The sequence below is a fragment of the Hypanus sabinus genome, chromosome 1 (genome assembly GCF_030144855.1).
Source record: "Hypanus sabinus isolate sHypSab1 chromosome 1, sHypSab1.hap1, whole genome shotgun sequence".
Lineage (NCBI taxonomy): Eukaryota > Metazoa > Chordata > Chondrichthyes > Myliobatiformes > Dasyatidae > Hypanus > Hypanus sabinus.
This window is the reverse complement of record NC_082706.1, coordinates 129157389-129171989: the sequence shown is the minus strand read 5'-3', so window position 1 is coordinate 129171989 and position 14601 is coordinate 129157389. Positions and strand designations below refer to the sequence as shown.

The window sequence follows — 14601 nt, the reverse complement described above, 5'->3', positions numbered from 1 at the left end:
AAGGAAAAAAAAACAAAAAAAAATTTATATAATGCAGAACTAACTAATCTAATCTAATAACTATAGCTAATAAGTAATGTAAAAGAAAAAAAAACAAACAAAAGAGAAGGAAAAAAAAAAGTGGGCTGTTTATAATATCTCACAAAAATAAGTATTCATCAATGCCGTCACTTCCGGTCCTCTCAAAATCCATAAGCTAAAAGCTGGGAAATCAAATGTACTTGGCAAAGGGTCATATTACATCATATGAAAATGTTGAATAAATGGTCTCCATAACTTTTCAAATTTAATAGAAGTCTCAAAAGTACCACTTCTAATTTTTTCTAAATTTAAACATAACATAGTTTGAGAGAACCAATTAAATACAGTGGGAGGATCAATTTCTTTCCAATTCAACAATATAGATCTTCTAGCCATCAAAGTTAGAAATGCAATCATTCGACGGGCTGAAGAAGATAAATGCTGTGAATCTAACATTGGTAAACCAAAAATTGCGGTAATAGGATGAGGTTGTAAATCAATATTCAAAACCGCAGATATAATATCAAAAATATCTTTCCAATATTTCTCCAAAAATGAACACGACCAAAACATGTGAGTTAAAGACGCAATTTCAGAATGACATCTATCACAAATAGGACTTATATGAGAGTAAAAATGAGCTAATTTATCCTTGGACATATGGGCCCTATGTACAACCTTAAATTGTATTAGTGAATGTTTGGCACATAACGATGATGTATTAACTAATTGAAGAATTCTATCCCAATTCTCACTAGAAATACTAAAACTAAGCTCTCTTTCCCAATCCTGTTTAGTCTTATAAAGGGGCTCTGAACGTATCTTCATAATTATATTATAAAGTTTTGAAATAAGCCCTTTTTGAAAAGGGTCTAATTCAAATAAACTCTCCAAAGTATCTGAAGGCACAAAATTTGGAAATGTAGAGAGTACAGAACTTAAAAAATGTCTAATCTGTAAATATCTAAAAAAATGAAATCTCGGCAAGTTATATCTGTTGGATAATTGTTCAAAAGACATGAAACAATTATCTAAAAATAAATCAGAAAATCTTAGTAATCCCTTAGTTTTCCAAGCTGAATAAGCTTGATCTATAATGGAAGGGTGAAAAAAACAATTAGATACAATAGGACTATTTAAAACGAATTGAGTCAACCCAAAAAATCTCCGAAATTGAAACCATATACGCAATGTATGTTTAACTATCGGGTTGTCAATTCGTTTCGGCAATTTAGAAAGAGCAAAAGGGAGAGATGTCCCTAAAATAGAACCCAAAGCATAAGCTGATACCGATTTAGTTTCTAAACTCACCCAACAAGGGCCAAAAGATCCACCCCCATCTTTCAACCAACATAACAAATATCTAATATTAGCTGCCCAATAGTAAAATCTGAAATTAGGTAATGCTAACCCGCCTTCCTTTTTAGTCTTCTGTAAATATGTTTTACCTAACCTGGGATTTTTATACTGCCATATATATGAAGAAATTTTAGAGTCAACATTAGTAAAAAAAGATTTCGGGATAAAAATTGGTATCGCTTGAAAAATATATAAAAACTTAGGTAAAATAACCATCTTAATAGCATTAATCCTGCCTATTAGAGATAGAGACAAAGGTGACCACCTAGTAAACAAACCTTTAATCTGATCAATTAAGGGTAAAAAATTAAATCCAAACAAATCTTTATGGTTCTTTGTGATTTTGATCCCTAAATAAGTAAAAGAGTCATTAACTAATTTAAAAGGTAAATTTCCATAAATTGGGACCCGTTTATTTAATGGAAACAATTCACTTTTATTAAGATTTAACTTTTACCCAGAAAACTCACTAAATTGAGCCAATAATGATAAAACTGCTGGAATGGATTTCTCCGGGTTAGAAATGAATAGTAATAAATCATCTGCATACAAAGATAACTTATGAATATCTGTCCCATGATTAATACCCAAAATATCCTGTGATTGTCTGATGGCAATTGCCAAAGGTTCTAAGGCAATGTTAAATAGTAATGGACTAAGAGGACATCCCTGTCTAGTGCCCCGAAATAGGCGAAAAAAGGGAGATCTTTGATTATTGGTAACCACTGAGGCTACTGGAGTATGATAAATCAATTTAATCCATGATATAAATATCGGACTAAAATTAAACTTCTCCAACACATTAAATAAGTAAGGCCATTCAACTCTGTCAAATGCTTTCTCCGCATCTAATGAAATCACGCATTCTGAAGTATCATGTGAGGGAGTATAAACAATATTCAACAATCTCCTAATATTAAAAAAAGAATAACGATTTTTAATAAAGCCAGTTTGATCATCTGAAATAATTTTGGGTAATACCTTCTCCAATCTAGATGCCAGTAACTTAGAAAAAATCTTGGAGTCTACATTCAATAAAGATATAGGTCTATAAGAAGCACAATTAGTAGGGTCTTTATCTTTCTTCAATATTAGAGAAATGGAAGCTCTATAAAAAGATTGTGGCAAATTCCCTAATCTAATGGCCTCCTCAAAAACCTTACCTAACCAAGGGGAAAGAGTAGCGGAAAAAAATTTAAAAAATTCAACTGTATAACCATCTGGACCCGGTGCTTTCCCAGAATTCATTGAGGAAATAGCCCCTTTAATTTCTACATCCGTAATAGGAGTATCCAATATCAAAAGATCATCAGATGATAACCTTGGAAAATTTAATTTCCCCAGAAAATCAGACATGGTATTATAATCTTGAGGAAATTCAGATTGATACAGGGAGGTATAGAAATCTTGAAATGCCTTATTTATCTCATCATGATTAACTGTCAGATTCCCATTCTGCTGACCAATCTTAGTGATTTGACGTTTAACCAGAGCATTCTTCAATTGACTAGCTAACAGTTTACCAGATTTATCACTATGTATATAAAAATCAGATTTAGTTTTCATTAATTGATTTTCAATCGAGGATGTAAGTAATAAACTATGTTCCATTTGAAGTTCAACCCTTTGTTTGTAAAGCTCCTTACTAGGAGCAATCGAATATTTCTTATCAATCTCTTTAATTTATCAACCAATAAAAGAGTTTCCATCTTGATACGTTTCCTCAAACCAACAGAATAAGAAATAATCTGTCCACGTATATAAGCTTTAAAAGTGTCCCAAAGTGTTCCATAGGAAATATCATCCGTAGAATTAGTTGAGAAGAAGAAGTCGATCTGCTCCTCCATAAATTTAATAAAGTCAGAGTCTTGCAACAGGGTAGAGTCAAATCGCCATTGTCTAGCATTAAAAGCTGTATCCGTAAATTTCATAGAAAGTAATAACGGAGCGTGATCAGAGATAGCTATAATATCATAGTTACAACCGATTACCAATGAAATAAAACAAGAGTCTACAAAAAAATAATCAATTCTTGAATAAGAGTGATGAACATGTGAGAAAAAAGAAAACTCTTTGTCATTAGAATGCCGAAATCTCCAAACATCAAAAACTCCATTGTCAGTCAAAAAGGAGTTAATACAAGTGGCCGACTTATTAGGTAAAGTCTGAATAGATAAAGATTTATCCATCAGAGGATTTAAACAACAATTAAAGTCACCACCCATTATTAACTTATATTCGTTTAGATTGGGTAAAGAAGTAAATAAAGACTTAAAAAAGTCAGGACAATCCACATTTGGAGCATAAACATTAACCAAAGCAACCTTTTTATTACAAAGTAAACCCGTAATTAACAAAAATCTGCCATTCGAATCCGAAAAAATATCATGTTGAACAAATGAAATAGAGGAGTCAATAAAAATTGAAACTCCTTTTACTTTAGCATTCGAATTTGCATGATACTGTTGACCCCGCCAAAATCTAAAAAAAACGAAATTTGTCCTCCCTCCTTACATGAGTTTCTTGTACAAAAATGATATGAGCATTAAGTCTTTGGAATACTTTGAAAATCTTCTTTCGTTTAATTGGATGATTTAAACCATTAGTATTCCAAGACACAAAATTAATGGTCTGAGCCATAATTCTATAATCAACCCTTTGGTATAGAAAGGGTTAACCAACATAAACTCATGCACCCGGAAGAGGAACAAAAGTAGTGAGAAGACCCGGAAGTGACGACAACACAGACATATTTGAAGTTCAAAAACAGCCCAAATAAAAAAACTAACACAAACTGGTGTAAAAAAAATAGAATTAGAAAACAGACCATCCCCCCACCCCCCAAGAAAAAGAGAAAAAGCCAAAATATGACTTAAAAAGAGAAAAAGTAAGACTAATCCTACCCCCATGTCAGCTGAAGAACACTCCATATAAAAAGGATATATATAAAAGAATCACCCCGACTTTAAAAATAAAATCGCTATAATAAAAACCATATTTCTAAGTATAGTTAGTTGTAAAAAGAATAAAAATATAATCACTAAAAACAATTATAACTCGGGCTCTGGCCCAGACAAAACAAAAAATATTTAAGCTAAGATAAACGATGCCTTGTCTAGAAAAAACACGAAAAATATAAACATAATGCCATCTTAAGCAAAACCAAAAATCTTTTCCAAAAAACCACCATCTTAATCAAGGAAAAATTTACCTTCAAAGAATTAAAAATATACCTTCGAAGGAACAAAGTTAATAGACAAGTATGTAGTTAAATGATTAAAGTGTATAAGGCAAAAACAATTAACATGACGCAAACACACTTTAACTTGAGTATAAAGTGTAGGATGAACCTACACCAATAACCAGATTATAATTCTGGTTTAAGAGATCGAGAACCATCTTATACGATCAGAATCATTCATTTATTAAAGACTGGTGTCTGTAACAGTAGGGAAGTTCTCCTCCAGATATTTTCTCGCTTCTGAAGTTGAAAGGAAAATTTGTCGTGAAGCATTCGACGGAGAAATTCGAAGCTTCGCAGGGTATAGAAGCGCAGGTTTCAGATTTTTCTCATAACATTCAGCCATCAACGGTTTAAAAAGAAGCCTTCTTTTTAAAAGATCTGAACTAAAATCTTCGATCAGACGGAAGGAAAAATCTTTGATTTTAATCATTCCTAGTCGACGAGCTGCTCTTATAACTTGTTCTTTGTCATGTACATAATGGAACCGGACAATTATCACCGAAGGTTTATCTGTAGCACTCGGTGATCGACGCCGAATTCTATGTGCCCGATCCAATAAAGGAGGGTTATTCGGGAAAATTGTCGGAAACGCTTCTTTTAAAAGTTGAGCAAAATATTTCGAAGGGTCATCTTTTTCTATGCCGTCTGGAAGACCAAGTATACGTACGTTCTGTCTTCTGGAGCGATTCTCAAAATCGTCACTCTTGGCTTTAAGGGCTTCCATCAGCTTAATGGTCGAAATTAAATCCTGTTGCAGTTTTCCAATAGTCAAATCTCGCTTCCGTGCTTCTTCTTGCAGAGACGCAATAAGAGTTTGTTGCTGTTTAATTACTAAGTCCGTCTTGAAAAGCCTTTATATCTTCTTTAAAAAATTGTTGTAGTTCAGCAAATTTTTGATTCAAAACCTCCATAAACAATTCAAAAGTTAATGGTGTTTGTTGTGTCGGAGCCTGCTTTTTTCCGTTACCGTTCGGATTACGTCCGGGATCCCGTCCCTTAAACCTGAGAGACATTTCTGTTTGCATATCTTCAAAAGTTCACAACAAACGCTTCGCAGTAAATCCAAAAAAAAGAATAAAGAAACTTTCGGTATAGGTAAAAATACGCTGAATAAGGGTGATCAAAGGTTAAAAAAAGTAAAAGTTACGGAGCGAATCCAAAATGGTACTCACTCCATGAGCGTCTCCAGCTGACCTCCGTAATAACAGTTCTAGTGTTGTGTATTCTTCCCACTCAACTTCCAAGTCAGTCAATTAACTAAGATGTATATATTTTGTTTGTGAAACTTGTGGTTTTGTGATCTGTCATATGATAGCTTCCTTTTCTACTTGTAGGTGAGAAAGACAAGTCAGGCAGCATTGCTAGTGGTATTAGAACAAGAGATAATCGAAAGATATGATGTGGAGACCAAAGTATGTCCAGTTCTATTGGATCTAACTGCTCCGGAAAGCAATGATGATCTGAAAACAGAAGCTGTAGCAGTAAGTGAAATGCCAGTTTTATTTTAAATTAATAATTGTGAATTTAATAACATTTCAGTGAGATCTGGGCACAAAATGGTAATGACAATTTAAAGTATATAAGGTAAAATGAGAACATTGGAAAGGAATTTGTAATGGAAGTTGTCCATTTTGGTGATGAGAATGAAAGCAGTTAAATGGTGGCAAAACAGACTAAATAATTTAAGATTGATAGGATTCACATGTGAAATGATGTCACAAATTTATTAAGTTTGGAGAGATCAAATATCACTTGTGAGAAAACCTCTGTGGAAATTATAGTCCATTGGTGTAGCAGCCAGTATAGTCATTTCAGAGTGTGTTGGCAACTACAGGTGTTGTTCCCCCTCCCCCTTTACAAAAGGTAGAGCATTTCTGTGAAACCTTTCTTAAGCCGAAATGGTGTAAAGTGAAGAACCATTAGTTTGTATGGGAAAAATTTTTGTAAAAGCAAAAATCCTCTTTGTAATGCGAAAACAGTTTACTAATATAGGTCTTTTGTAAAAGCAAAGTGCTGTAAAGTGGGGGACACCTGTATTTAGCTTTATTTTCTTTTATTTCAAACTTCAGCAATGACAAGGTGTTGGTGTGAAATTTTCTGTGCATGAATGTGCTGTCATTGACTAGGCGAGGGGCCAAAAGATGGAGGTATGGTCAGCTCATGGACCAGTGTTCAAGGCTGAGTTGGCAATCAACATTGGGGTCTGGCAGTTGAGTCAGCAATTACGTAGTTGGGCCAGGATTTGGGTGGAGAGTCCCTGAAAGGGCTTAGGGGAGAATATGAAAGGGAGATGGATGAATGTGAAGGTCAGTACCATGAAAGGTATAAGTGACCTTAGTTTGATTCTGGTTTGCTCACAAGAGAATATTGCAATCATCTCTGGTCACCAGATTTAAGAAAGATGTGAAGGTCCTAGAAAAAATTTATTGGTATAGTTCCAGGAGTGAGGTGCTTAACATAAGCTGAAAATGAAGAAGCTGCAGCTTTCCTTGAAGGAAAGAAGTCTTAAAAGTAAATAGAAGTGAACAAGGTCATGATTGATTTGATAAAAGAGTGTAACATTTCACTTATGCATATTTCAGTTTTGGAAAGATCCAAGGGAAGTGGTTAGAGGAACATTTTTACTTCAGAGGAATGTTAGCACCTGGAATTAGGTGGTAAAACAAAAGCAATGCCTTTTGAAGGAAAATCTGGAAAGGTACTGGATGAGGAATAATTTGTAGAGTTAGACGGAAGAGAATGGACCTGTACGTGGATTCAATTTAATTTTAATGAGCCTGGTGGTTTCGTTTTACTCAGATTTCTGAATTTGAAAATAATTTATGTCATTAGAGCTGTTTGATTTTGGCCAAACAGAACAAAACTTCTGCTACTGATGTTAGGATTGTTCCAGTGATGTCTTTTGTTTTATATTTCACTTGTAACTTTTGAAAGAGTGGCATGTGACCAAGTGGTTAAGGCATTGGACTAGCGATCTGAAGGTTGTGAGTTCGAGCCCCAGCCAAGACAGTGTGTTGTGTCCTTGAGCAAGGCACTTAACCATACATTGCTCCAGTTCACCCAGCTGAAAATGGGTACTGACAAAATACTGGGGGTTAACCTTGCGATACACTGGCTTCCTATCCAGGGTGGGGGGGGGGGGGAATCTAGTCTCATACTCTCCGTCGCTTCACGCTACGGAAACAGACCTAAGCACCAGCCTGATGAGCCTACATAAAAAGCTCAGGACAGATTTTAATTTTAACTTTGAAAGAATAAGAAATGTCTTTCGTCTTTTTATTCACTGCATTCACTTTTTATTTAATTGTAGATAATGTGCAAAATGGCCCCCATGGTAGGGAAAGCTATCACTGAAAGATATATACTGCATCGATTCTGTGAAATGTGCTGTGATTGTCGGATGTTCCATGTTCGAAAGGTTAGTAAATACATTCACATCTTATTGGTTTCAATGCTTGACTTTATTTGTTTAATTGTACAAGACTATTTGACCTCCTTTTTCAGGTCTGCGCTGCCAATATTGGCGATATATCCAGTGTTGTTGGTCGTGAAGCTACTGAAGAATTGTTGGTAAGTATACATAGGTGGTGATAACACAACATATCAACTTTGGCCATCAAAGAATGCAAAAAGGATTTTTTAAAAATATAAAGGAATATTTGCAAATCTGTATTCAGAACTGTTTCTTGACAATAAACAAAATGCTGGAGTAACTCAATGGGTCAGGCAGCATCTATGAAGAGAAATGAGCAGTCAGTATTCACCTGGACTGATTATATAGAGGGGAGGTAGCTAGTCTAAAAAGGATTGGGGTGGGGCAAACAAAAGGTGGATCCAGATGAGGAGAGTGGTAGGCAAATGAAACAGAAGGGTGGAAATTCCAACAGAGGCTGGGAGGTGAGTGGTGGAGGCAGTGTGGGCTGCAGGTGATGGAATTTGATGGGAAAGGAAGGTGGAGTATGGAATGAAGTAAGGCAAGTGAGGTGGGTGGATAATCCACTGGGGGAAGAGTGGGCAGATGAAGTAAGTTCCTAGGTGTAATGTTAGGATGAGTGAGTATAGGCATGTTGTTATGAATAAGTAAGAAGGTTAATGGTTTTGCTGAGCTTGTCAAGCACTGTACAGTACTTGATCCAACCCACAGCTAATAATTGGGGTAAATTTGCTTTCCATTCATTTGTAATAAGTACCATTTTATGTAATTGGACTGCATTTAATTATGTATATTTGTACATTAACATAGAGTTTTATGTTTTGAAAGTAAGCACTTCAAAAACTAGTACTCCAGTACAGTACTTGTCGAGTGTTTCTATTGTTCTTTTTGCAGCTCTTGAGGACGTATTACGGTTTCATTGGCAATATCAACTATTTGCAACAGGTAGAACGAAATAGGTTTTAGTGTTTTTATTTTCATTTATTTGTTTCCTATTTCCTTCTTTTCCTCCCTTTCCCTAGAAGGCTCATCCTGGGGGTAAGGTTCAACAGATGTCGTCAGCCTTCTGGTAATTACCTAAGAACCATCCTTAATGTGTGTACTTTGGCAGTGATTGTTAGTAGGCAATTCGAGCAAAGCAAGGGTGAGGTTATTAAAGCTGATTTTGATCCCCTCCCCAATATATGCCTCTTGTGGGTGTGAGGCTATGGCAGACTTTAGATAGAACTTGTTGCCTGAAATTTTCAGGAACTGAGAGCAATTACGAAGGTTGGAGGAAAAAACTCAGTAGAGACCACATTTTAAATCCTGTATATTTTAAATGTATAAAGCTCTGTTTTGAAGCATCATCACAGTTTGCTTTTCATCTATTTCCTTCAGCTGTTGCAGATATAATCTATAGTGAATTTTGAAGGGGCAACAGTTTGAAAGTGATAACTGTGTGGGCTGATTTTCTTGCCTATTTTCACTTCAAATGAACCTTGCACAAAGCTAATTTTTAAACCTTGGATTATTTTGACCATCTCTTGTTCCTGCCACTCACACACTGCTGTGGGACATCTTGCTCCATAAAACTTAGGAATTCCCACTTATTTACTACTAAGGCTTTGACAATATTTTAATTTTAGTTTGAATTGTGCTTGGTTCTGTTTTTGGAAACTCGGAGTTTGACTTTAAAATGAATACTTCTGTGTAGCTGTAACCCAGTATCTGTGAATTGCGTTCCTTGAATGTTACCACCTAAAATGTTCTGGCAACTATAATTGAAAAGAATATTTTTTGGGTTTTTCTTTGTAGTTACCCAGGTTCTTCCAGCTATGCTCTGATAATGTATGGGGAGTGCGGAAAGCATGTGCCGAATGCTTTATGGGTGTTTCTTGTGCAACCTCTCAGGAAGTTCGTAGAACAAAGCTATCTTCACTCTTCATCAATCTGATCAGTGACCCTTCACGTTGGGTAAGTTGTATAAAAAGTCTTTTTTCTTTTAAAATTCTATATCTTTAGTGGGTAAGGAATGAAGTAACCTCATTTGTTTTGCTGTACTTGTCTCCTTTCTGTCATCATTTTGTTCAATGAATTCCATTGGTTGCTCTGTTTGAGATTTTTAATATTTTATTTATTTTTTAGAGATGGCGTAGGGCTGAGTTTCCAATTGTCATCAGAAAGCTTTCATAATTCCTTCCTTCCATGTTCCAGATGATTTAGGTTAATTTTATTTTAAAAGATATTATAACACTCCAAACCTTTTTTATCACCAAACTGTTCCAAATTCATCATTGTGGAAACATCTCCTAAGTGGCCTACTGATTACCTAAAGGTTGGCTTATGTGTCTTCCTTTAGCCTTGACTCCTGCTTCCTTTCAGGATTTAGTGTTAATTCAGTGTCCAAGTTTTTAAGGTGTATTTTCCTTGTAAATACAGCTGTCTGTGGAAGTACAATTAGGAAAATTGCTGTGTTTCGTCCTTCCTGTGTGCAGCAGTGTTGGACATGTCCTGTAATAGAGTTCTGTCCGTTTCCACTGAACTGTTGGCAAGTGTAGGGGTGGAACAGTGAGAGGAGATGCCAGTAATCAGATGCAGATGTATATATTTGATAAGGTAAAGTTTCAGTGACAACAAAAATTATGTGGGAAATTAGAAGAGAATAAGGCAAGAACAGTTTTTGCTTAAACTAACCAGCTATAAGCGTACAAAGTTTCAAAAGTCTGGTCCACTGTGCACTAATGTAGAAGTAGATTAGATAATGAGGATTTAAGGCCAAAGATGGCTTATCATTTTTTTAAAAAATTAGCGTGTGTACTTGTTTAGCTAACACAGAACAAAAATACTGCAGTCAGTTTGAGCAATAAACAACAATTTTGATGTTATTTTTCTTAATACCTTTCAATAGCTAATTATACATTGTTAATTCATTGTTTTAACTAATTCATGCTAGCAAGTCCAGCATTTTGTTTTTTGTCTGCAATTGTCCTTCGAGGTTGTAGTGAGTCACCAAATTGAGTGGCTGATACTCATGAGGCACCCAGGTTCCATTAAGTAAAATTGTCTCTAAATATTTGCTTTTTACTCTGTTACCAATTCCTATGTCCACCTATTCCTAAGGAATTTTAATCAATACATAAAATGCTGAAGGAACTCAGCAGGCCAGGTAGTATCTATGAGGGAAAAAAAATACAGTTGACGTTTCAGGCCAAGACCCTCCAGCAGGTCACAGCCTGAAACGTGTACTACTTTTTTCCATAGGTGCTGCCTGGCCTGCTGAGTTCCTCCATATTTTGTGTATGTTGCTTGGATATCCAGCATTTGCAGGTTTTCTCTTGTTTGTGTCAGGAGTTTAAATATCTGACTGCATAGTTTCCTAATCCCCAATGTTTTCATCCATTTCCCCAGAGTGAACAGACAAATGATGGAAGTCAATTTGATCTCTTCCTTCACCCCCCCCCCCGTATTTTCCTTTTCAGATGATCTCAAAGCTTGATGAAAGGTTTTAAGCAGCAGTCTAATGAAAATGAGGGATGTCTTTTTGTGATTTCAAGAGTCTTTTGAAAGAGTGTTCATGGATCAGAATCAGGTTTAATAACACTGGCATTTGAAATTTGTTATTTTGTGTCACCAGTACAGTGCAATACATAATAAACAATAAATTACAATAAGAAATATCTGTTTTTAAAAAAAAAATAAGTAGTGCAACAAGGGACCAAAAAAAAGGTGGGAGGGAAGTGTGGTGGTGTGCATGGGTTTATTGTCCATTCAGAAATCTGATAATGGAGGGGAATAAGATGTTCATAAAACATTGAGTGTGTCTTCAGGCTCCTGTAGCACTTCCATGATGGTAGCAACAAGAAGAGGGCATGTCCTGGGGTTAATGGGGGTGGGGGGTCTTTAAAGATAGATGCAACTTTTTTTGAGGCATTGTCTTTTGAAGATGTCCTCAGTGCTGGGAGGCTAGTGCCCGTGTTAGCTGACTGAGTTTGCAACTTTCTGCGGATCTTTCCGATCCTGTGCAGTGGCCTCCTCCATACCAGATGGTGATGCAACCAGTTGCAATTGCTCTCTACCGTACATCTTCAGAAATTTAATAGTCTTTGATGACATATCAAGTCTCCGACATACCAAGTCTCCTCAAATTCCTAATGTAGTGCCGCCTTCGTAACTGTGTCAAAACTTTGGGCCTAGTGTAGATCTTCAGAGACGTTGGCACCCAGGAACTTGAAACTGCTCACTCTTTCCACTGCTGATCCATTGATGAGGACAGGCATGTGTTCCCTCGACTTTCCCTTCCTGAAGTTCACATTGAATTCCTTGGTCTTACTGACGTTGAGCACGAGGTTGTTATGACAACACTCAACTGGTTGATCTATTCACTCCTCATCCGAAATTCTGCCAACAATAGCTATCATTAATTTAACAGTTAATGAACAGAGCACAATCATACTAAATATTGCTAGCCAAAACGGCCACATATTGCACCTGGTTTTAAGGATTATTGCTAGATGCCTTCTAACTGCATCCAAAAATATGGGACATCAATCAATAATTTCTCAAGTTTCAATATTTGTCTGCTTAACAGTCAGTACTGAAACTGCCTACACTTATAAATAATTGAACGTGTGCTGTGCATCTCTCAGTCTATTACTTAATATGTAAAACTACTGAATGATGTGAATGCCAGCTATTTCAAGTGGATACTGGGAAGTAATTGTACTTCTCCAGCCATATTGCAGATTGTGATGGGAGATATATTTAGGATAATGTTTAATCTTGTGGTCTGATGCTCACAGGTTCGTCAGGCTGCCTTCCAGTCATTAGGCCCTTTTATCTCAACCTTTGCAAATTCTTCTGCTACTGGTCATTACTTCAAAGAGGAAGATGTATCGAAAAGCGAAGGGACAAAAAAGAATGACAGGTGAGCTGTAAAATAAGTAGCTAAATTTACCTGGTATAGTATATACATATCCCGAGATTCCCTGAACCATTTACTGGTCCCCTACATTAATTCAGAGCAAGTTCCTTTCGTAAACCACCAAAGTGAATTGGTGAAGTTTAACATGATTCAACCCAGCAGCTGCATATACTGTGAGATTTGAGTTTGTTTCCTGGTTTATTAATTCAGTCCATTGGTGTCCTAATCAAGTAAGTTGTTTAGTTACCTTGCTGTATCTAGGGATTAATTTAATTGATACTGCTATGTTCCTCAGTGATGTTAATGCAGACAACAGAATTGTTTGCAATGAGCACTTTTTTTAAAATCAAAATGCCATCTAGTATAGAAAAAACAATGTAAGCAATTCACCTTGAATTTACCCTTTCTTATTAAGAACAAGTATTCTATAATCTGTATGGTAACAATGATTCTGATTACAGCATCTTGATGCAAAATAGATTAAGTAACGTAAATTTGTAGTGCTGGATTTGTAATGGTAAAGCTATTTGTGTAATCATTTGAAATGAAGAATGTAGAAAGTTTAAGTTTTTCTGCATCAGATAGTACTTCCATATTAATTGGCATTGTATTATTCAGAAGAACATTCATAACTATCATTAGTGAAATGGGAGGAGTTTCCATTGAGATTTAATTTACTTAGAAAAGAGGTAAATTTATCATAAAAGGCATTACAAGGACTCACATTGGAATTGCATAAATAGTTAAGAATTATTTTTTTAAAAAGAAATGAATTTACATTACCTTTTGATCCTTGATATTCCTGATCTTTTATTGTGGAAAGGCAATTGGTAATTTGAAGATGAATGTAACAGTTTAGAATACAGTCATACATGACAAGGTGAACAATTGGGCTGAGACTTTTCATTCTAGAACGAAGAAGATGTCCTTTTTCAAAGAAAGGGTTTCCCTTCCTCTACATCAATGCTGCCATCAACCGCATCTCTTCCATTTCACGCATGCCTGCTCTTACCCCAACCTATCGCCACCCTACCAGCGATAGGGTTCCTCTTGTCCTCACCTACCACCCCACCAGCCTCCACATCCAGCACATAATTCTCCGAAACTTCCACCACCAAACACGTCTTTCCCTCCCCTCCCCTCCCCTCCCACTTTCTGCTTTCTGTAGGGCTCACTCCCTACATGACTCCCTTGTCCATTCGTCCCTCCCCACTGATCTCCCTCGTGGCACTCATTCTTACAAATGGAACAAGTGCTATGCCTGCCCCTACACCTTCTCCCTCACTGCCATTCAGGCCCCAAACAATCCTTCCAGGGGAGGCGTCACTTCACTTGTGAGTCTGTTGGGGTCATTTACTGTGTTCGGTGCTCCTAGAGTGGCCTCTTGTATATCAGCGACACCCAAAGTAGATTAGGAGACCACTTTGCTGAGCATCTGTGGTCTGTCCACCAGTGGCCACCCATTTTAATTCTACTCCCATTCCCATTCCAATATGCCAGCCTCCTCCACTGATGGGATAAGGCCACACGGGGGTTGGAGGAACCACACGTATTTCATTTGGCATGAGTATTGATTTCTCAAACTTCCAGTAATGCCTCCTATCCCCCTCCCCCCCCGCTTCAATAATTCCCGTTCCCTTG

General features: G+C 36.4%; 1 protein-coding gene across 6 annotated transcripts in view; it reads left to right on the top strand.

The window, feature by feature from the left end:
- LOC132397428 (serine/threonine-protein phosphatase 4 regulatory subunit 1-like) overlaps positions 1-14601 on the top strand; it is a 74757-nt gene that overhangs the window by 21610 nt on the left and 38546 nt on the right. For all 6 annotated transcript variants that reach the window (XM_059976233.1, XM_059976248.1, XM_059976216.1 and 3 more), the window contains 5 exons: positions 5959-6105; positions 7935-8042; positions 8129-8194; positions 9855-10013; positions 12839-12963. In XM_059976233.1, the coding sequence (XP_059832216.1) occupies positions 5959-6105; positions 7935-8042; positions 8129-8194; positions 9855-10013; positions 12839-12963 (605 nt within the window). The remainder of the gene's footprint in view (positions 1-5958; positions 6106-7934; positions 8043-8128; positions 8195-9854; positions 10014-12838; positions 12964-14601) is intronic.